The following is a 24,246-nucleotide window of genomic DNA, read 5'->3' as shown; positions in this document are numbered from 1 at the left end:
AGGCTTAAAAGTAAGCAAGTCAGTGGCCTTAGCTGCCAAGAAGACTTGAAGTTAATTGAGTGCAAAAGTGGTTTGCAGAATGGGAATGCAGGGTGCCTTGATAGTCTGGAAAGAGCACTTGCTGAGGAGTATAATTAAGTCTCTGAATCCATTCATTACTTATCCTCTCTGGCAACTGAAAGGCCAACTCATGCCAACTTTTACAGTGATTTTATATATATATATACACATATATATATGCATGTGTAGCATCTGGTGCAGGGAAGCAGAGAGAGGAAGGTGCACAGGTGCGTGGGAGCAGGTGAGCCCGCGGAGGCCGCCCCAGGGCCGGGCCCAGACCGGACCGGGCCTCAGCCCCTCGGGACTGCAGGTGCAGGGCTGGCTCCAGGTCTGCGAGCAAACTCCCCTCTGAAGGCGGTTCCCGCCTCGCCTGCCGGCCTTGCGGTCCGCCCGCGCTCCGCACGGCCCGGCGGCAGCGACGTTTTCCCGCGGGAGATGGGAGGTTGTGACAGACACAACGGCAGCCCCGATGAAACGCTCCCCAAGAGGGACTCAGCAGGCCGGGAGAACGGGCCTCAGCTGCCCGCTGTCGCGACATGGGCGCCCGCCTGTTGCCGGCTGCCCGCCGCCTCAGACAGGCGCCTGTCCCTCTGCGTCCCCGCCGGGCCGGGGACCCGCCGCCTGTTGCTATTCCTGTCCGCGCTGCCGGGCGGGAGGCGGGGGGGCAGCGAACCGCAGCCGTTGGGTGTATGGTCTCGGACTCGGCCTCCCCCGCCTCTTCCCGCCCGGACCGCCGGCAGGTAGGGGCGGGGCGGACCGTCCTGACCCGGCGGGCAGCAACGGGAGCCGGCGAGGAGCTCCCCCGGCCCGGCCGGGGAGCCCGCGCTGCCGGTGCCCTGAGGGGCCTCCCCTCCCCCGGCCCGGCGGCCGTTAGCAGCTCCCTGCACCTCTCCCTCCCCTCAGCGGGAGCTGGGCAGGCGGCGCCTGACAGCCCGCGGCCGCTGCCCGCCAAAGGCGCTTCCTCGCAGCGAGCACATCCTGCGGCAGCCGGGCGGCGGTAAGCGGCGGCCGGTCAGCCCCGACCCCAGCTCCGGGCCTGGCGGGGGGCGGCTGCGGGTGGGGGCCTCCGTTCTCTCGCCGGGGGCCGGCCCGGGGGAGCGGCGCTGGCGGAGCCAAGCTGCGTTTTCGGAGAGGGGAAGGAGGAAGGTCGGGTTTTAGCGTTGAGGAAGTGAAAGAGTCGAGGCGAGAAATGGGGCACCCCGCGGCGGGCGCGGCTGCGGGCTGGCGGGGCTGGTGCGGCGGCTGGGTCCGGACTCTGAGGGGCAGAAACCCCCGGCCGGACGAAAGGAAGCGGCTGTGAGGCGGGTGGCGAGTTCGGCCCGGGCCCCCGCTCCGGGGTAGGTTGGGCTGCTGCCCTCCCATCTCGCGGGCAGGGTCGCGCCGTCGGTCGTAGCGGAGCCCTGGGGAGGCGGCAGCACTTGCTCTGAGGACGATATCTCTGCGGGACGGGGCGGGCGGCAGCGGGGACGGCGGGGCGGTGGTGCCGCGGTTCTCAGCTCGCGGGGTCCGGGGGGGGATGGCTTCTTGTCAGAATAACCAAAAGACACGCTTGAATTTAATCTGCGATTGACCTCATGTGCCACGCTCTGCTTTTAGTTCTTCTCACTCTTGCCTGCACCTTCCTCACCCATCAACGCAAAACCGCTCGGTGTAACTCCCAGGACCTACTGCTTCTTGGAGCAACACAGCGGCTCTTCCCACAGGGGTGAAACGAACCTTTCCTTCAGCAGCACCGTTGAGTTTAACCTCACAATCCCCACACACTAGCCCTGTGTTTTTATGGCCCTTTAAATTCACGTACTAAATTAACAAGGGAACGATCTCTTGAAAGCACGTTCATGAGAGGTATGAAACAAATGTGGTTATTTATAGTGCAGTTTGAAAAAGATTGAGACCTTTGTGTGCTCAGTTGTGTTTGGGAGAGAGGCTGATGTGGCAGATCTGCTGGAGGAACCGTCAGTGGTGCAGATGGTGGGATTTGTGCCTGCCGTTAAGCCCGGTGATTGAATCGTGGGTCAAAATTAATAAAAACATACATCTCCTGAACAGCAAATACCTCTGAGCTGAGGAATATGATTATACTTTTAGCACTTGTAAATGCTGAAATAGAAATTCGCCACAGCTTGTTTTAAAGAAATGCTGAAAGTCATAGGTAATGTGCAAAAGTAGAAATGCTTGCAGGTGAGAAAAGTGACAGGCTGGAAGGAATTCACTGATATATGGATGACTTGACACTTCTTTCACTTTATAATTTGGTTAACTGAAAAGTTGGATGCAAGTTTTTTGGCTGTGGATATGCAATTGAATAAAAAGAAATGGCATTCAGAATGAAATTTACCTAGCGAGCTTTCTTTAGATTTTTTTAGTGCATTGCGGTGGTAGAACAGCCCAATATTTTGTTCAGGTACATAAGAGGCTGACTAAGAAGTATCCAAGCTCTAGCTTCAGTCATCAGCAAACTCATTTCTGTGGACTCTGTTAAGGAAATAGCAACAGGGGTCAAGGGCAGGAACAGTGAGCCATTTTCTTAATTTGATAGTTGATTATAATAAACTTGTATGTTTATAATAAAGAAAATATTACAATTTTCGTGGGATTTTTAAATTAATCATCTATTTTTTATCTTATTTGAGGAGCAATATAAATGCTGGCTGCATTGATAAATATTTCAGGTGTGATCATTACCATAAAACCAAATTGTTTGCTTAGAGTACATGGTGGAACGTTGTTCAGGGCCATATCTGAAACTGCTCAGGGCATTGAAAAGAATCCTTTAAAAGTCAGCATTTAATGCATGTGTATGAAAAAAATGAAAAGAAATTAAAAATTATGTCTGAGGTGAATTGACTTCTGGACTTGCACATACTGTTGCCCACAGCATGCTATTGCTCCAGAAGGTAACAGCAGATAATAAGTAGCTATGAAACAAAAAGAACATCCTTGTAACAGAAGGGCACATTGCCACTTCAAGTTAAATTAGAACTATTTGAAAAATGAGAGCAACCTGTGGTATGATATCTAAACAATCTTATTTAACCATAGAAAACAGACAAAAAATCTTGTTTGAAGTTTTAAGAAAAAAGCAGCTTGCAACTGGCGGCCCTGTGGAAAAGTCTAATGGATACTGTGTTGTGATACCAAAGAGAGTCTTTTCATGCATATTGATGGAAACATAAAAAGACCTCTTGTCAGCAGTGACCATATCGTGACATACCTTACACATATTCTCGTTTGTGTTTTTTTGTATATCCTACTATGTGGATAGAGAAATCTGTCAGCGTGAGTGAAGACAATGTAAATCTCAGTCTGGGATCAGAGAGAGAGGGAGAGGAGTGGTATTTAGTTCTGGCTTGTGTTCCAGAGCTCTGGCTGCAGGCCAGGGCTCCTCATAATCCTTAAGTAGTATGATATTTCTGCTAAAATAATCAGCGCTGAAGTGTAGTCAGTACTAGTGCCTCTGGTTCCATTTGTCACCAGGGTTCAGCACTAATGATGTGCAAGGAAGAGCTGAGCAAATTTGTGCTCTTTAAGATGAGCTGTTTTTCACAAGACCTTGCTACATGGTTGGAAGTTTTCCTTGGTTTCTTGGAGTGCAAAAGGAACACGGACTTAGAAAAAGCTGCTGTCATGTCAGCAGCCTGATGTGGTGTAATTGCACATTTCTCTCTCAGATGAACTGCAGAAGTTGAGGAAGCTGGACTTTTTCTGTTCAGCAACTCATCAGTCAAGCTCCTAGTTTAATCATTGATGTGTAGAAGCTCTGACTGCTTTCTTGCTTGATGTATCTTCTAAACTCACCAGTTTTGCTGTGGGTCCCAGCACCCCAGCTGCTACGAAACCAGGGGTTGAGCTGGAGGAGAGGGAAGGATTACTTAGGTCAAGAGTCTGAAGCTTTTGGCTGCATCTCTTTATTGAATTCAGTCCAGTCCAAAAGAAACAGCAGAAGAAGGATAACTCTTCACCACTGTTGTAGTTTTTGCCTTTTGTGTGTGTTTGTTCCTTTGGTTTAAAACAATCTCTCTCCCTTCTTTAGCTTTTTATTCCTGTATTAGTTTGAGTCCATTCCAAATCTGTCTGGTTTTCTGCCAGTTGCCAACATGTGATTTCCAGTGTCCTGTCCTCCTAGGTTAACACCGTTTTCTGTACACCACAAGGTTTTCCTTCCTAATCTCAAAGCTGACCTGGGCTCATCCAACCCAATGGCACCCAGAGCCTGTACCTTGTCCTCGTGATAAAGTCTTTGCTCTCTTGAGAGAAAGTGAGTTTTGAGGGATGGTGTCCTGCATGATGCCGCTGCTTAGACATGTCCATTCATGCAGGGAGAACCTGGGGCCCAGGATGGCGGAGGTACCGATTTTTGTATCTATTCCCTTCACGCTGTCCTGCCTTCACCCTGAGTTCTCTCTACAGGTGTCCCTTTTAGTTTCTGGTGACATAAAAAGATGAGAATACAACTTGATTTGGGAGAACAAGAGCCTGATATGTGTATTTCATTTAAAACACAGTATCAAATTTGGCTAGAACCCGACTATCTGTGTAGTGTTCCATGCTTTCTAAGCAAGCCTGCTCCCTGCTTGTGAGAAGCAGCTGGGTTGATCACAGTGAAAGTGGAGTTGAAGACAAAGAGCACACATCTGTTCCCATGTGTATCTTTCACATTGGTGAGTCAGTCTGGTGTCTCCTAGTAGAGAAGGTGGGGTTAGATTTATTGGTGTGGTTTGTGTAAATATCATGTGTGCTACAGTTGGCCTGGCTGTTCTTTATGCTGATGGAGCAAGTACAGCTAAATCAAAGTAGGTTAAGCAGTGGCAACTTTAAGATACAGTCTGGAGAATATTATAATTTCTCAGGCAGTAGCAAAGCTGTTAGCTGAGAAGTGCCACTCAGGCTTTTCTCAGCTGAGTGCAAGGGCAGCGGTGATCCTTCAGAAGGTGCTGATGGAGGGGAGAAAGAGGAGCTGTCCCAGTTACGTCCGTGAGCACTGGGAGAGCAACTGGAGCCATTCAGCCTTTGTGCAGAGCAAAGCCTGGCAGTCTTCTGCCAGCCCAGAGTAATGGACTTGAATGCACTCAGAGCTGTCATCAGAAGATCCAAGTTTCGGTGGAAGGAAACAAGTAGGCGGCTTTATTTTTGTACTTTTTCTATTCTATCTTGCATTAAAGGTAAAACAAGCATTTGCTTTGAAGAAGCTGTGAGTAAATCAGACACTTGGGAGAAAGAGGAAGCTCATTTGAGCCTACTGTACTATTAAGGATGGTAAACCAGTACAGCGCCTGCAGAGCCAAGTTTCAGAGGAGATTAACTGAGTGGTGGCAACCAGAAGTGAGTGAAGGTGCCAAAATTCCAGGTGGTGGAGTCAGGGCAGATGGAGACGGGCTCAGAGCACGGACACTCTTTGGTCATAATGTGTGCTTAATTTTATGGCTGAGAATAGGCCTGTTGAGATAAATAGAACTATCTTAAAGTCTAAATTAAGCACGTACACAAATACTTCATGGTCTTGAAGTAAAACCTAGTCCTTGGTGTAGACTTAAAGGACATTAATGCCGGCAGCATGAAATTCGTATAATTTCTGCTGGGATTTGCATGTAGATTAACGTAAGGATGACAGGAGGAGGAAACAAAGAAAGAATGGCTGGAAGATGGACATGCAGCATGCAGAACAGTAACATACTGAATGACATGGGTTAGATAAGGAGACCTGATGTGGCTAAATTTGTGCTCTGAGAAACTGCACTTTTAGCCCCTCTTAATGTTAGGAAAAAAAAAAAAAAGAAGCAGCATTCTGACTTCTAGTTAACTGTTTTCTTTAGAAATAACAAATGCAGACATCGGAGTATTTATGCTGTTGACTTTTCAAGGTGTTTATTTTATTAGAGAAGAATGCCAAGAAGCTTTGCATTTATGTTAAACACATTCCAGTCGTACAGTGTTTGTTGAAGTATGACAGAGTATCAACCTATTGTTGTTATTTTTTTTTTAAATACTGTTCAGTCCTTACAGTTAGCATGCAAAATGTATTATATTGCGGTATTTATTCCTATTTGAGGCTGCAGTGCCTTGTAGGTCAGGGGTAGAAGAGCGTGGTAGATGGCAGTACTCCAAATAAAACTTCTCTTCCTTGAAAAGCTGATTTAAATGAGGATGATGTTGTTGTATTTTTACATGCATTTTATTTAAATAGTTTTTTAAAAAGTGTTCTGAGAAAACACAGTTGAGAAATATGGTTACAAAAAGTATGTGGCTAATAGGTTATCATCTGTGCAGTAGCTCAGTTCTTCTGTTTTCAACTAAGAACAGAGTTTTCATAGGCTTTCTTAACCTGAGACTATTGTGTGTGACACTAAATAATGAGAACACTAAAAGCTAAAAACTAATTTTTATGTGTTTCAGATTACACACCACTATAGTTGTAAATGAATCCCATCTTCCCTTCAGTTGCTGAACTGTTTTTCATTGTTATAGTTAAGGAGAAAGCATTCATAATAACGTGTCAAAGAAGAAGAGACAGTTTGATTCCTGACAGGTGCAAAACTGTAATGCTAATTGTATTTAGCAGTCCGTGTTGATAAGGTGAAAAAATGCTTCCTGAAGCTGCTATCCCATGCAAAGCAATGCATTTATATTAATCTTAAAGATGTTTGTTTTCTTGCTTGTTTGTGAAACAAACAAACACAAAAAAAGTGTTGTAGTATAATTGAAATGACACATACAAGTTCTGGATTTTTATGGCCTTTTTTTTCCCACACCTTCCATGCACAGACACACAGAGAGATTTGTAAAAAGGCTTTTAAAAAAATTGTTCTACACATCTGTAATGCTACTTAGGATGATTTCTTCAAAAAGTGTATTTAAAACTTGCACTATTGTATGCTTTTGCTAAATTGGACATCCTTGGGACTGGTAATGTTGCCACAGAGTTCATTTGTCAAAAGATGCAAAAGTGCCAAAAAAAGTAAATGTGCCCAAACACATGATGCCTGCAGTTCTCTTGTTTTCATGCTTTGCCAGCTACTGCAGAAACATTTTTCCCCACTCAGACATTTGGAGATTGGTTACATTTTCATTACTCGTTTAGTTCAAAATTAATTTCCATCTTGACTTTTTTTTAAGAAGATTTTTTTAATCCTAAAATTTCCTTTGATTTTCAACAAGGTGGAGCACTGTCAGAAACTCGGTTTGAAAATATTTTTACAAGGACAAATAAAGGACAAAGTTTAACGCAAGCTCATGAGAAAAATACTGCTGGTTTTGATCATGTTTGTAGATTAACAGAGACAAGAAATACTGTTGCCACAGTAAATAGCTGCCATGAATTAAATTCTTGTTCAAATATAATTAAAAATGTTTTGTAAGGAGTTCTTGGGACTGCTCATGTTGTTTTAATAGGTCTTTTCTTGGGAAACTCTCAGAAGGCCGAGGATAAACTAGTGTCACGGTATTTAAACATAGGCAATTATAGGCCTGTCAGCTTCTCATCAGCCTCGCACAAAATAATGCAACAGCTGAAAGCAGGTTCCATTAATGAGGAGTTAAGACATGGTGGTACAGCAAATGCCAATCTATGTGTTTTCATAGACTATATTTTGCAAAATGAAATGGATAGATGAATGCAATTATTGGATTTTGTTACTAAAACTACAGATATATAATAACAGTAGTAGTAGTAGAAACTGGGTATAACAGGATTATAACGGGGTTGTATGTAACTTGGTTCCATCTGATATTGTAAGAAATGAAAATAATACAATATCGATGTGGTAAACATTAAGTAGTGCTGTCTGGCTGACAGGCCTTGAAATGCAATCATGAATTGTGAATCATCATCTGTTTTTAGTGGGATGCTGTAAAGATTGTTGCTCATCTCTGCTATCTGCCAGGTTTATCAGGATCTGTCAAGTGCTGTTAACTTCTTCAGATAATAGTGATTTCTGGGTGTTATTTAATGAAAAAGTCTGGTTGGTAACAGCCTATGATCACTTGACAAACTGTACCCAAGGAAACAACTCCATGTTAATAGCCAAATTCAAAATCATCTACCTATGAACACAAAATATGACCTTTTCTTTCTTTTTTTTTTTTTTTCAAAGGCAAAGGTGTCTTAGCATGTGCTGACTTCAACACGTCAGCTGAGTTCTTTCTGTGATAATAGGGTTGAAATAGGCCAGTGTGATCCACATGCGCCTGCCCATGAGACAGACAGAGGCTAGAAAATATGTGCATTTTTGAGTTTAGTTACTGATTAGATAGTTTAGCAAGGGTCATAAAGCAACTTTTAAGTCAAGATGGACTTTTTTGCAAGCAAGGTACTATTATGTTTGTTAGACCTGAAATTGTAAGTCTTGATGTAGGGGTAATGTGCTAGTTATGGCTCTTCTGATGTTAAGCTATGAAGTATTTGTGTTACTGACTGTTTTTAATAGGGTTCCAGCACGTACATAACTATTTCTTTTACTTTCAGAACTCTTCTGTTCCTTAATCAAAGGAACCATCCAGAATTGTCATTCCATGGAACTGAAATATTGGTGAATTAGTTCCTTAAACAACTGTAAAATGGAGCCGATAACATTCAAAGTTAAAAAGTGTCAAACACCTAGTGATTTCTCAGCAAGTTTCAGTCTCCAGCTCATTGGTTCTCTGCCAGTGCATTCCCTAACCACCATGTCCATGCTGCCTTGGATTGTGTCAGAGATCCGGATGCTCAGTACAAAGTCTTCCAAAGAAGAACCTAGCATCAGCCAAATCCGACTGTATATTTCACCAGCGAGTTTGCGATGTGAACCAGACACAGGGAAAATCCAGCAGTGGGATCCTTTGATTTGTTCGAGTTTGTTTGAATACAAGCCACAGCAAGTCCACAAACTGATTCACAACAGCCACGATCCAAGTTACTTTGCTTGTCTGATAAAGGATGGAGCAGCAAAACACCAAAGTATCTGCTATGTATTTAAAGCTGATGATCAGACAAAAGTAAGTAAAAAGAAAAAAAAAAGAAGCAACCCTCAGTATCATACTGCAGAATTTGCTATCTACTATCATGTGTTTTATAGAGTATGATGTCAGTGTGGGAGAGTTGATGCTACTTCTTTTAAGATGGAATTGCCTTTGTGATGTTTGAATCTTTTCGCTACAGTGTAAGATCTTTTAGTTGCATTTACAATTGGAGACTGTATCTTACTAAAACTTAGTGACAAGTGTCACTTTACTTGATGTTAATGGTTCAGTTGAATTTGAACTGCTCAGTTTGTGATGTGCAAGGCGTATAACTCTCCTTCAGGATCAAAGCCTGAATTTAATTGGCTTAAAAAACACTTCAGTTTGGGATATGGGCAGAAATCTTGGCCCTCAAGTTAGTGAGAGTTTTTCTGTTGATGTCACTAGGGCTAGGATTTCACCCTTGAGTCACTGTGAACTTTATCTAATCCTGTGGTCAGACCTCTCAGATTTCTATTTTCCTGAGTTGAGGCCTGTTTGACTGGGAAATAGAGAGAACTCCTTTCTCAGAAGGAGGAGGGGGTAGTGTGGAGCCTCCATATGTTGCATACCTCCAACCACAGGACACGGTGGAAACCTCTTCCCAGCTCTGTAATGCACAGAGGCTGGCTCGTGGTGTTGGAGAATGGGGGACAGGCCACAGCACAGTGCTGCGGCTCTGTGACATGCAGGCTCGCTGCTGCATGGCATGAGGTGGGAATTGGGCTGCATGCATGCACCAGGGCTGAAGTTTGGCTCAATCTGCATTTCCCCGGAGCAAGTTGTGTCCTTGCCGAAAAGGCAGAAGCATTAAAAATAGTCAATCTCGTCTTTTGTTTGCAAGTAATGCAAGACAATAATGCTCGTGAATGAGTAAGGTGAGTAGGATTTGGCACAAAGCTATTGTGATCTACTGGGGGCAAAGTAGTGACATACCCTTCACTACTCTAGATATAATGTTGGAAAACAGAGTCGTGCTACATGCTGCTTGCTTGACTCGTAGGAGATGTCCTGCTGAAGCACCTTGGAGGTATTATATGAATGTACACCGCACATGAGATCTATGTCAACCTGCCCAATAGCAAAACATTGTACAGTTCCAAATCCGTGGTCTCAAGCTTAGAGCTCAAAACATATGGAAACAGCTTTAGTTAAATCCCCTCCCAATAAAAAGGCAGTTCTGATGAATTAGAAGGAGAATACATTGTAAATCATAATGTGTTCAAGTGAGAAATCCTGTAAAGTTAAAATGTAAAAATTTGTATAAGTAAGGGAGCAGAAATAGAGAATAGATGTTTTGAGACTTGGCGTTGAGTAGAAGCTGGTAAATGTATTTTGCTGTCTGCTTGTGCACTTACTTTTCTGGCTTGTGATTTACAGGATTATGGCTAGTATGTAACACTGATCACTTCTAGTACATTTTCTTTTGCAACAAAAGATTGAAGTACTTTTTCCTCATGTTTGATAAAATTCTTAGACATGTTTGAAATTAAAGAAAACAAAGTAGGTCTCTAGTCAAATTTGAAGCTGTGTCTACAGGTTTTTGGAGACAACACCCAGAATTTTTGCATTTGCTACTTGTTTTAGCTGCTTAGCCCCAGATTGATGCAGCTAGCTGTCCTTTCAAAAACTACCTCAAAAGGAAATTGGATTCTTGTCTCTTCACTTGCTTTGATTGCAATGGTTGTTTCTCTTGACTTTTTTGCAAGCTAGGCTCTCAATTAGGAAGTAGACATGAAATCAGCATTTGTGGACCTTTGTTTTAACAAAAGAGTAATGGAAATACCAAGAGTTCTTCTAAAGTGAAGAGCTACCTGTTCTACTGAAATTCAGTGTGATTGCTAATTAATTTACCTTTTAAGTAAGTCCTTTATGCTTTATAGGGTGTTGTTACTCTGCCCTGGATGTTGTCATACAGTGCCTTGTAGCTAATTGGTATTTGTGTATTTATCAAGAGGAGTGAACTATTACCTACTTTACCCAGCTTGAAAGCATAGGAGTGTACTGTACTGTACAAATTGAGGGAGCTGTTTGTTAAAAGCCAGTGAGTTGCAATTAAGAATTACTATGTTGCCATAGCTTATGTTCAACTTCAGAAGAAATTAATTTTAGAATCATAGAGTCATTTAGGTTGGAAAAGACCTTTAAGATCACTGAGTTTATGTGTTTGTAACAACTCTTTACGTAGCAATCTTGGACATCCAAACTTTTGTGATAATTGCACTTTATCTATTTTTATTTGAAAATAAAACCAAACAAACCCAAAACCAAACAAACAAACAAACTGTTACTAATTACAATAATATTGTAAACTTCAAGAGCCACAGTTCTTTATATCTGCATAGATATATCTGTACTAGGGCTATATTTGACAGTTCTCAGATTAGGTCAGGTCTGACTGAGGATTTGAAGTAGAAAGTACTTTGTGGCTTTGCAGTAAGTTCTGAGTATATCCTCACCTTAGGATAAGTAGAATAAAAGAGGGCAGAAGGATGTCTGTGAGAGAAGTAGACTAGGAAGATTAGTATGTTAGGACTAAAGCAGATGAGTAGAAGATTAAACAGTGAAGATCCTTGAAGAGGAGGACAAGAAATTTGGACTTCATGCAGACAGAGAAATAGTACTGGAGGTGTTAGGAAGCGCAGAAACCCAGGAATGGTTAGGCTTGTAGCATCAGCATTACAGATAGACTGTAGTCTGTTAACTGTAGTTGTGCTCCTCCATATACGCAAATTGAGTGAGAACATATACTTGATTAGTGAAGGATTACCTTTGTATTTAATACAAAAGCATTTTGTTAATGAGAGATGATTTTTTTTTTCTGGGTAATGCTTAACTAAAATCTAGAATTGATGGGGGTGTGGGAATGCGTGCCGTGTTTTTCCTGGATACAAATACAGCGCTGGTTTGTTGTTCCTCCATTACCAACATATCCACTTCAGAGAATGAATTAGTAGACAAGCAAATAATACTGAATAATGTCAGGATTCATTGCAAGGAACTCTTTGTTCTGTTTTTCTTTAGAGCTGAAAGAAAAGGCAGTGCCCTGTTGTGGTCTTTGTCTTCACTCTGTAGGATCTTGTATAATTATTTCCATTGCATCATCATGGCAGTACATGGCTCATTTTCCCTGCTGGTCTAGCAGTACGTAGGGAAGGATGAAAGAAGCTTTCCTAGCAACTGCTCCTTGGCACATTACTTGAAAACAAGCACATGCATATAGAGATCATTTCACTCCAGTTAGTACAAAAAGGATGGGTTTACACTGCCTACGGAGAGCGTCTCTTATGGATTAGAGTTCCCTTTGTAAGCAGATCTGTCAGATATGGGATCTGGAGCCTGCCTTCCTTTTTGATGTTTAACCTCAGTAAGTTTCCTCTAGTTATGGATACTGGAGTTTCTCATCCCTTCACCCTCATTCTGTAGAGGTTCTGATGGGGCTTCATGACTGGATAATTTCTGCCAGAAGATGGGGCTGAAGCATTAATGCCTCTTCTTTGCAGGTGCTCAGGATTGGATTCTATTATATTGCCCACAGGGAGTTCATGAAGACAAATGATAAGTGGGGGATTATGCACACTGTGTACCACACTGTTGTTGTTGTTGGAAGCTGAGGAAAAATTCACTCTCCAGAAAATCTATGCTTGCAGGGTAGTACCTTTGTCATAAGAATGCAGCCTTGTTGAGCAGCTTGGCCAAAGTGCTTGGGTATTGTGGGAGTGCAATGGCTTAAATGAATATATACGTGCTACCAGCCTACCTGTCTTCCCAGTGGCATCTGGTCTGACATCTGATTACATTCTACAGCAATGTGATGTTATGGACATCATTGTTGCTGTTGAAAACTATAGATATGGAAAATTATTGGCATTTTTATCCTGCACTTGAAAGGTGGTGTTTGGACCTGTAGGTGACGTGTGCTGCTTCCTTCATGAGCTCATTCTCCACAAACACAGCACCACTCTCCTGTAGGACACCTTGCTTTTGTCCATAATGGCATGCTGTCACGGGCTGTCCCTCTCCAGCAGATACAAAGTAGCCAAAACATTACAAAGGAAGAGTAATTTCTGTTCTTATTCTCAGTTTGGAAAAGTAATTCCACATGCCATTATGTTGATCTTTCTTTTATGTGTCAAATGATTAGTTTTACTTAGGTATGTTTAATCTTATTTGATGGATGTTTTGGCTGGCTAATGGAATACTGGTCACTAGTTGATCTGATAATGCCATGGGCTAGTTTAGATTTAAGGCAGGTTAAGGTTGTACTGTCCTTTATTATGCTTTTATATTTATTGTAAATTAAAGATAACAATTCTAAACTTAATGGTTTCAAAGAAGTCTGAGTCAAAGAGGATATTCAGTATCTCAGCCTTTTCTACCTCCTGTGCTCCATTCAGCAGCAGGCCCATGTTTTCCTTAGTCTTCCTTTTGTCATCTGTATAGGTATAGAAGCTCTTGTTGCCTTTGACATCCTTTGCCAGATATCTTGTAAGGATAAATATTTCTGTGATGTTATTGATGATGGATGCAGAACAGCAGCATGAAGAAATGTAAAAAGTTCGGTTCATATTTTGAAAAGGTTAAGTTTAGTTCTTTTTTTTTTCCCAAGAGTCTGGACAGAAGTTGTCATAACAGCCTGTAATATATACTTGCGTTTACCAGAGCCATTAAAGCTATAATGGCAAAACACTGGATAGAACTGTTCTTTTCTATTTTATAGAGAAATATTGCTCGTGGTTTAAGCAAGATCACAGCTGCACAAGACATGCACAGGTCTGCTTGCTGCTTCTAAATCTTCATTCTGTAGTGTCATACATCAGGGACAGCTTTTGGCCCAGGAACTGGGTTTCTGGTGGTTGCAGGTGTGTGGCCATGAGGGTTGCAGTGCCTGGGTGGTTGTAGTGGACCGGGGCACCTGCTCCAGACCTGAGCCTGCTCGTTGTCTTCGCTTGTGCCAGTTCTCCCACACAGCAGACACAGATAAGCCACATCTCCTTATGCTGATGCACTTTTAAAAATGTAGCATTTGCCCTGTTGTTGAGCTGTTTGGTTACAACAGTGATCTCTCCTTTTGTCAGAGCTCTTTATTTCTTCGGTTGACCAATTGCATTAGCGTTACTATGTTTTTAAATAACCTTCACCTACTTTCATGAGTTACAATAGCTTATGCACTTAAGTAGATCGTGCTGTATTACCTGGAATGCAGTACGCTCTGTTACATGCTGTTTGTGATCTGATTATGTGCTGGAGAAGCTGGTTTCAGATAATCAACACTTAGCTCTCTGTGAGGCTGCACAGAGCTGATGTTGTGAGTGAACTTCACATTATTCATCTATAAAAGGAATGGCAGAGGCCCAGTGAACTCCGAAGCAGTTGTTGTGAGGCTTAGCTTCGTGACTGAGGATTCTTACACAACTTGTTTTCACATTAGACTCTAAGATATGGCCTCACTAAGTATCTCATTTTTAATTGCACCGTTTCCTTTTCTTAAAAGAATTCAGGCAAGATAATTTTAAAGGTGATCTTTTTCTACTGTATTTCACTGCTTGATGAGTCTAAGGAGATTAAAACATGGTTCTTTTGCAAAAGGCATAAAACACTCAAAATGAAGTAACTGGACTTAATTCAGTGCAACTGGGGGCCTTTTTTGGCTGTTACTGCCATCTATTCATATGCACCTTTGTTTGTTTGTTTGTTTGTTTTTATGGAATCTATGTAGTTTCAAACTGCTAGCACTGCTTTTTGGTTTAGGAAGTCTCTCCTGCCTCACTAATGCTAACTGGAGAAATTAATGTAAAAACCAGGAGGAAAAAAAAAAGCCAACAGAACAAATGAAAAATCAAATACATATTTGTGCACATACTTACTCCAGTATATAAAGTAGGTCAAAGTTTAGCTGTGTAAATCTTCCTAGAGTGTCCTGTGTAATGCAGACAGACAGCTGTGTCTTGGACACTCTCGCCATTAATCAGGCTTTATGCTCGTCCTGAGCCCAGTGCATAACTGTGACTACACCAGCTCTGTCTTGGGATCTGTTCAAAGGATTCATGTATGTGAACTCTTCTTTCAGGGGGCTTTAGTGGCCAAGGACCCTGTCCCTAGCAGCATTATCCCAAGTTTTTATGGGGCTCTTGTCAGACCCTAGAGTGACTTTATGACACCCTGACTCAGCTCAGTGCTCCTCTGTTCACCCTCATTTTATAAGAAATACTGCATGATTTTCCTCAACCTCGTGTGTAATTGCCACATGGAGGAACTCATTTGTGCAATTTCAATGCCATGTCCTGAGTCAGAGATAATGTATTACCAAGGAAGATGAAATTAATCACATGGTTTGTAAAAAGAGATGCCTATTCCCATTTTCACATTGGCAGCAACATAAAAAGTTAGATTTTATTGTGATTTCTTCAATCTCCTAAGTCATACAGAAATTTCTGCTACAGGATGACTAAAAAGAACTCTTACAGTGACTTCAACAGTATAGTTTTCTGTATCAGATGACATTGTTAGCATACTTTTCAAGTTCAGTAATATTGAAAGTAGCTATGTGTTGCTTGTGCTGTCATGTGTGCTTTACTTTAGAGCCAGAGTTCATGCCAAGTTTATTTATTGTTCCCTTGCTTTTTCTGTTGGGGATTGTAGCAAAAATGCACAACAGTGGAAATGAGGCTAAAATGTAATTAGCAGATTTGTGATGGCTTCTCATCTGACTACTGCCAATTCCTTTTGTATTACAAGGTCTGATGCTTGTGGCCTGTGCAGTCCAGTACAGGTAACTGGAGCCATAATATCCAAGCGTCCTCCAGAGTTACAGTAGAGTTTCCTTCAGAAACTTGCTTTTCACATAGAGAAGAGCTTCCTTACATATCTGCAGAGAGAAGCTCGTTCTTAACATCTTAACCTAGTCTGAGTCCAGCTTTTGGTGGCCTTGCAGACCCTTGGTTGCTGACTTGCACTTTCCCACCTTTTCCCCTAATCTCGTATTATACCATGGTATCACTCAGTGAGGCAGTTCAGAGCAATTTAAATATTCCAAAGGGAAAAGTGATACAGTTTCAATTCAATTAGCATCCTAACCTGATCAGACAATGGTTTCCTGAGCACCCTTGTGAGAATCAGGGACAAGCAAGGCCACGCTTTCCAGCTGGTTCCCCAGTTTGGTCAGTCTTAAACTGCCGTGGGATTTTAGTTCAAGTGTAATATCTGATGATATACTGAGGTTTAGTAGCTGTCCCATGTTAAAAGAGGCAGTTCTGTTATTCTTTTCTCTTCTGATCCATCCCCTGGTGTACACTCTCAGTGTTTTCCCTTGTGCTGGTGTTGGTGTTTCTCCAGTTCCATGTTGAGCTGCTTTAGGGGAAAAGGTAAAAAAACTGAACTGCATTCTGCTCCAAACTAGCTCAGTGCACCGTGCTAGATCAGCTTAGGTGTTCTGACAGACTCCAAGTTGACACAAATTTGGAAACTAAAGTGAGAATGTGAAGTAATTTGACAGTTTTTTTCCTGGTACTTTGACAAGCAGATGATAGAAGCACCAGAGATGCTGCAAAAGGATTGGGCTGTGCGGCAGGAAACCTGATGTTGTTTCTTCGTATGTGACACTAATCCTGAAAGTACGGCTATGGGGATGGAGGTGCACAGGGAGACTTGCAGGTTTACTTGGCCTCTATGGAGGTAACACAGGGCCACCTAGACACTCAGTGTCACAGACCAAAGTCTGTGTCTGTCCCACTGGCATTGTGTGGGAAGAAATCACTGTATGTGCCCAGTGAGTCCAAGATGGAGTAGCCCTGCTCTGAGAAGACAAAACCAGCATGGGAACAATCTGCGAGCTGATAAATATCTTCTTGTAGTCTTGTGCCTGTGGCTGTTATGTGGATGGGAATGGAAGGCTTTTAGTACATTTCCATGATTTACATCTAATGGTCTTAAAATGACTAGCGAACCTCCCTTGGAGAGGTTGAATGTGTTGTGAAATACGGTCGTGTGGCAATTTTATTTTTGTGGTTTCGACATCATTCTGGCACTAACTTTCGGGTACTCATCCCGTGCCTTATGACCCAGCACGTTATTTCATTTTCTCAGCTGGAATAATTTCTTTCTTCTTTGCTGAGCAATATCCTCACAGAGAAAAAAGTTAACTCTCTGTGACCAACTGCCTAAACTTTGCAAAACTTTGGTGATGCTGCAGTCTTCAAATTTGAGTGAAAAGCTTGAAGATAATTTAGTGTGGAAGATAAATATGAAAATGTAAGAATTTTTTGAATCCACACAGTTCTCAAGGTACAGTGTAGGTCTTCAGTTGAGAGGCTGTGTCATACACTGCCTCAGCACTAAACATGTTATTTCCCCAGCTTCAAAAGGGGTAACAATAACAAAATAAGTAACAGTAAAGTTATTCAGCTCACCTTGCTGTAGCAGCAAAGTCTGCCTTCTGCACAGGTGTTGAATGCAATACACACAAATTGAATGGGTCTCCTCATTGCCTTGCAACCCAGTCAGACATACAGCTTCAAACCAACTCACAGCAGAAAATTATGTGCAAATTAAAAAAAAAAAGAGTTCCACCTCTGGAAAAGTCTAGAGTGAGAAAGAGAATGAATATAGACACCCAGGTTCCGTATACAGAATTGAGAGTTCAGAAAATACTGTTTGGTATATAGCAATGTTGAATATTAAGCTGAATGTATGATACTACAAAGAGGAAAAATTAATGATAAAAGAACTCCAGTGAATTTCCTGCAGTTACCCACTGCTGTGGCTGACTGAAGTTAATTTAAGACTAGAGGATGTGTGGATGAACTCTGCCTTACTGAGCTCCAAACACAAGTCACAAAGTCTAATTTAGATTCAGTAGAGGGTTTTATTTTGCATTTAATTAATAAATGATCTTAAGAAATATAAAATATGCACAGTTGTGATGTTTTAAAATTAGTTTTGTGGGTACATGGAACAGTGCAACAGTGCAACTTAGAGCTAGAACGTATATGTTAGAGGCAAAAACCCCTGCTTTGGCAAACAACAGTTCTGAAAAAAAACAGTCTTACCTAATATAGTGTTAGATTTTGTGGCACACACTACAATAACATATTGAGGACAGTATAATGTCGTTAGTGAAAGCGAACATTCAAAGCGTGTACAATCTGTTTTTAAACATGTGGGAAGATAGCTTTTGTCAAATATATGAATAAACAAAGGCCATATTTGTCGTGTAGGTTGGTACAATCTCTCCAGACAGACTCAAGGGTTGTTCTGGCATGAGTCAGATTGTGCGACTGGGTTCTGTATCAGTGATCTTTCCGCAAGACTAGTAAAAACCAAATCTTTCTGTTTTCTCTGCTTATGAGTTTCTCTTAAAAGCTTGGGCTTTAGCTCACTTGGAGCTGCTACTTAAACATGTACATTCATGTTTAGGCAATTGTATTTTTTTTGGTTTGTTTTTTTTTTTTTCCGGTTCTAAAATGTCCCTAATGGACAAATTCAAGCCATCTACTTAAAATATGAAGATGCCAATTAATAAATTATGGTACTGAGTAAATCACCTTCCTGAAATACCTCCTTATTTTTCCAAGCAATCAGCTTTTCATTTAGAGTTTTGCCTGCATTGGGCTGACATTTGTGCTGTGCCCTCAAGGTCATCAGATCTGGGCTCTTTGGCTGTAGTGGAGCAGAAAACTAAAGCAGGGGAGGCATATATAACTGCTGTATTTACTTTAGCAGCACAATCTCCCATCCTGTTTTATGTCAAAGTGAATAATGGGAACAAATCACCATCATAAAATCAGTGCTTTCCCTTGCCCAGTGTAGACACAGTTGTTCTGTATTTCTGTTTTTTTACCCTCTCTGTGGACATCAAGTTATGGGAAGGGCTGTGGGAAATATTTTCTTAAAGAATGATTTGTATGACTGGACAAATACAGGCTTAAATGGATATGTATGTATGCCCTAAAGGTTGATCATTGAGGATCTGATACAAGGATTGAGTGGATAATGCCAGTTTATACTTGGTTTGTCCTTTGTATGAAACTACTGGTTGACGTGGATTTCTCTTTTCTTTCCCACCCTCCCCCCGCTTTTCCCAGAATGACGGTGACTGAGATCTATTGCTGGTCATAAAACCAGCTTCACTGCTGGTCATTCCTCATGCATTAAGTTTGATCCCTCTGTGTAACTGATTAAATGCTTTTCATCTCCAAGCTTCTTGTTTCAGCCTCTAAAAGAACCCCACTAAACTAGTTTCACACATGCAGAATGTGCTTTAAAATTGTATTCTTAGTAATCATGGTATACTTGTCTTCTTGAGTTGCTTCATTGCTTGTATCCAGGGCTTCTGATCATAACATAACGAACTTTCACAGGAAGAGAGAATAAAAGATGAAGTTTGTAACTCACTTAATCTGAGATTTCTCGAGGCCACATTCAGCACAAAGGTGAAAAAACAGAGCTTGCAGCTAATATCTGGTGTTGTGTTTTATATCTAAATCTGTGGCTAATTGAAATGGAAGTGTTTCTTTCAGAGTCTAAAATAAAATTGTACATAAATCTTACTTCTGGGTCTTGCTGAAAACCTGTATGCACTTTATGTTTAGGCTAGTTCAATTGAAGACAACAGAAATACTTGCAATAACGACGTTGAACACATTTGAACTTGCTTGGTTAGCACCTAGAGTACCTGATATATTTTTCTGTTTGGTTTTATCTTTGGATTTTTTCAAGTGACAGTTATGTTGTTCATATAGGGAAAAAATGGTTTCCAGTTTCGGTAGGCAATTCATTTAGAAATTTTTAATGAAGCAATCACTTAAAAACAGATGAAAAGAAAAATGGTAACTGTAATTCATTAGAGTAATCAGGGTGATTAATGTATTTGATTCAACACCACTATTATGAAAATTGTGTTTCTTTCTTTGATTAAAAATGCATCTGAAAGTGTGGCATATGTCTAGGAAGCAATAATTACTAAAGAAGAGCTTCATTCATCACTTTTGATTCTCTGCTGACTACTAAAACCCTGTTCTAATGTGTGTCTGCAAGTACAAGTAGTGTTGGTCCCTGCAGAGACCTCTGACTGAGCTCAGAGGCATTGATAGAAGGTGTGTTAAGACCTTAGGGCTGCTTTAGTTTGACCTGTAGTCCAGCAGGGATGAGGCACTTCCATTTTCCTGGTTTAAGTGCATATTTCAAAATGGCACAAAAGTGGGTAATGATTTATTGGGAAGAGGCACTCTGATTCCCAGAGCAGGACTGGGGTTTAGGAGAGGAAGCAGCTGCTTCTGCAGAGCTCTGCACAGTATTTCTGCTTCCACAGAGCCCTGTACAGTATTTCTGCCAGTGACATTTTCATCCACAGTCAGGCCCTTAGAAAGTTTCTCTAATTGCAGGAAGTGAACTTCATTGTTCTTAAAGGGATTAGTCGCCAGAGGGCTTGACTCCTTTTTTCCCCCCACTCCGTGCAGAACAGTGTGTAGATTCACCATGGTTTAAGACGAGGTGTTTAAGTGCCACTTAGTGGCTGTCCGAAGCAAATGTAGGATACTGCGGTGGGATACTGTGAGAGTTCTCACCTCTCCTGCTGTTCCCAACCAGCAGGGGAATTCCTCGCCTTATCGTGTTGAAGGCTTAATCTAGGCCTGGTTGAAATCAATCAGAAGACCCTGGGTGGGCTTTCGATAAGACTTTCAGTACCACCATTCCCAATTTACCGGTTTGTTTGTTTGTTTTTTTTACTCTGCATGTAGGTTGCATACTGCACAAGTTTTTCTTTAAAATGAAGTCTTTCTCCCCATACCTCCCCCCCAACTCTGTTTCAGTTTTCATATTTTAATATACTGTCCATATGCCACAAAGGATTGAAAGAGTCAGAAAAGTAGTTCTCAGGAATCTCAAAGAAACAAAACATGGTTTCCTGATTTATAGGTTGATTTGTTATCAAAGTTACACCATGCAAACTGTCAAAGTTACAGAATATGAACTGTCAAGGTATTTGGGATAGATCCTTTCAAGCACCTTGAGACTGCGCACTTGCAATAAGCAATATAAAAACTAGGTATGGGATAAATTTTCCTTACCCGGATGACACTCACTGACCTGACTTTTGCACACACACACAGGGGAACATCAGTCTGTTCTGTTACACAAGTCTTGGTAGCAGTTTGAGACAGCTCAGCTGTACCTGGATTAGTCCTGAGTTAGTCTCAACTGAAGTTCAGTCCTGACTGGATTGTGAGTGAAATCAAAGCATGTGTATGGGGACGGTATTATGGATCTACAACAAGAGAATGCAATACTTTTTTAAAAATTCTTTCTTCTTCTTTTTTTTTTTTTTTTTTTTTTTTTTTAGTTCTTGCTGTTTGGCTGTATATTACAGCTTTTTGCATGTTAGAAACAAGCTGGAAAAATGAATTAAAGCTGGCGTACATTCTACTCATGAATTATGATTGAAACCAAGAGGAGGCTTGAGGATTTATTACATCCTGGGGTAAAAGACCCTGCTCAGCAAATTTCTGAGGTTTACTTATTGATTTGGGTCTTTGTGCCTGTGAACACATTCAAATCTGTGAGCTCAGACTCACAAGTTGCAGTGGTATCTGAACTTACCAGATTGTCTGAGAGAAGAGTTCAGCTGCCCAGCCCATCCATCCAGCTGTCTGCAGGATTCTCCTGGAATGCCAGAATTCCCTGTTGGTGCGGGAATACCCAGGAGGGAGGAAATGACAGAATCGGTGCTTGATTATTTTATTGTAACTTTATTTATTTATCTATTTATTTCAGGAGTGTACCACAAGTCAAGAAATATTTTGGGCTTTATTCCAGAAACTATGCACACATTTCCCAAACTTTACATACTCTGAGTCTGACATGAAATGACACAGCTATCTAGCATTCTCAGTGACAAGACATGGTTAAAGAAACCTGTAGTGAGGGAATGCGTGTGTGGATCCATGGTTGTGGGAGAGCTGACTCGGCGCGAAGGTTTCCATTGTTCTGGCAGCAGAGCGGAAGCGCTGTCAGCACATGTGGCCCAAACATGCAGTGATGTCTTACAGTAACATATCCTGAGCTGTTTGAAGTGACACAGCTTTATCAAAACCAGAAAAAAGACGTAAGGACAAATCCTCTTGCTATATTTTAAAAGTCTCTGTATGGTGTATTATATTTCACAAATGTTTCCAGTGTGTTTTCAGGGGTCAAATGGAATTGGCTGAAATAACTAAATGTGGAATGCTGTTTGTAATTAAACCAGGGGCTACAGACTTGTGAACAGAAAGCTAACTGAATTGTGGGGAAAACGGTTTTTAAGATCAGTAGAGATGGTGTTTGAATCTTGCTTTCACAGACGTTTTATTGCCATTTTCTGGCTTTTGCTGTTACTGAAAGACAGTATGACTTAGCCAAAAATATGTAGAATCACAAGAGCAAAGAATCCACAAGACTGCTAAAGATACACTTGATGGGTTAATAAGCCCTGAGAAGAAGTTAGGAAGGGGAGAGATAAGAAACACTAAGTTAAAAGGGTGTGCAAGGGAACATTGCTGATAAAATTTTCCACTTATAACACAGCTGAGAAGGAACATAATCAACATCACAACATAGCAAAATAAAAATTGAAGGTAATTTAATAGAAAGCCAGATGTGTATGCCCCAGGCAAAATTACCATACATGTAAATCATTATTTTGGTGTGTTCTCAGCAGCATTCTCAGTCCCACACTACACAGGAAATACCTTGGGAAGGGCTGTGCTGCAGCCTGGATCAAATCAAAGGCTGGTGATGAGCAGCGGTGCTGAGCAAGGGCCGGGCGAGCTGCTTGCATGCGCTCCTTCATCACTCCTTCATCGGCTGCGAGGGGCTGCTGGACTTCCCATCAGGCTGCTCTAGTTCTCCCACCGGGGTTTTGTCCAAGAGCACCAGAGCAGGAAGGGTTATGATATGAAGGCAACATTACAGAAGTTAAAATTTCTTCAGCTTGATTGTGGAAAAGAACAAGACAATATGGTATTTGTTTCCTCTTTTTGTTATCTACATATAAGATGCATAAGGATATAGCAGCAACTTGGTCTGTGATTTCAGTGGGGGCACGACTGGATCCTTCTCAGATGAATAGCTTTTACACCCACGTGCTCATCATGTATAATTGCAATACAGCTTCATTACCCGTGGGTAATTTCTGAACCCTACACCTGCTGAGAGGTAAACCTGAACTGATAGTTTTTATTGTTAAGCTCTTTTCAGCAAAACTGAGAATATTATGAGTTGGGAGTGGAATGGTTAACACTTTAAGGTTTTTTTTTATTCGAACTGTTGTGGTTTTTTTCAGTTTAGTGAAATGAATGTTGCTTTAGAGTATCTGAACTACAGTAAAAGTCCAGTAGAATCTGTGTACTGTCTGTGGGGATTGCGGCTGAATTTAGTTATCAGGAATCAATGTACTTTTGGCATGTATCAGTGCTGTTAGAAATTAATTTATTAAGTAAGTCGTAGAGAACTGAGAAGACTGGCTACTTTTCATGGCACTTCATACTGTGGAACTCAATGTAGTTTTGTAGTTTCCTCCCATTGCACACAAAATAATATTCTTAGGGCGGTGGGACTATTTTTGTGCTTATAGTTAATTATGTGAACAAAGAGCTAGGCTATAACTCCATAAAATTATGCATACAAGATTGCTTATTTTATATTATTTATTACTGGGGCATACTAATCGGATGAAGGGAACATGGACATCTTAACTAATGTAAAGTCCCATGTAATGGTAATAGACATTCATAGTATATGTATCTCCCATATCACATGGGGAATCGATGAATTTTATAGTTATGTTCTGATTTTAACCAGTCAAGTGAGAGTTGTCATTTTCTGTTCACAGTCTGGTTTTCCTCAACACTTTCTAGACTTATATATAACTTATCCATTATTGGAAGTAGAAGTGCTTAGTATTTAAATTTTTTAGCCAGTGTGACACAGTGCTTCTCCACCAAGGAAATGAGACATATTTTCAAATGAAGGATCTTTTTTCCCATCTGAGTAACTTAGATCAACCATATAAGTTTCAAGATCAAGGAACATTTTAAGTATAAACTTTAATTAATTGCATTTCAGAAAATGCTCCTTAAACTTTGAGAGTTTTGTTTGTTTTTTTCTGCTGAGACCTTTCAGTGCTAACTGCAAGGAAGCAGTGGGAGGCTGGAGGAAAAGGGTGTAAAGTCCTTCCAC

At 41.3% G+C, this 24,246-nt stretch overlaps 1 protein-coding gene across 6 annotated transcripts in view; it reads left to right on the top strand.

Annotated features, from left to right (window-relative positions):
* Nucleotides 1-724: 724 nt before the first annotated feature.
* The window catches only part of TBC1D1 (TBC1 domain family member 1), a 108,509-nt gene continuing 84,987 nt past the window's right edge, over nucleotides 725-24,246 (top strand). The window contains exons 1-2 of one of the 6 annotated variants that reach the window (XM_082051918.1): nucleotides 725-1,057; nucleotides 8,522-9,030. In XM_082051918.1, the coding sequence (XP_081908044.1) occupies nucleotides 8,614-9,030 (417 nt within the window). In that variant the 5' untranslated portion in view covers nucleotides 725-1,057; nucleotides 8,522-8,613. Of the gene's footprint in view, nucleotides 1,058-1,199; nucleotides 1,398-8,521; nucleotides 9,031-22,972; nucleotides 23,029-24,246 lie in introns of those variants that run through there. The other 5 variants (XM_082051917.1, XM_082051919.1, XM_082051921.1 and 2 more) reach the window with 5 other exon arrangements.

Source organism: Streptopelia decaocto (assembly GCF_964273445.1).
Source record: "Streptopelia decaocto genome assembly, chromosome: 4".
In the NCBI taxonomy this organism is placed as follows: Eukaryota; Metazoa; Chordata; class Aves; order Columbiformes; family Columbidae; genus Streptopelia; species Streptopelia decaocto.
This window is presented reverse-complemented; position numbering and strand designations above follow the sequence as displayed.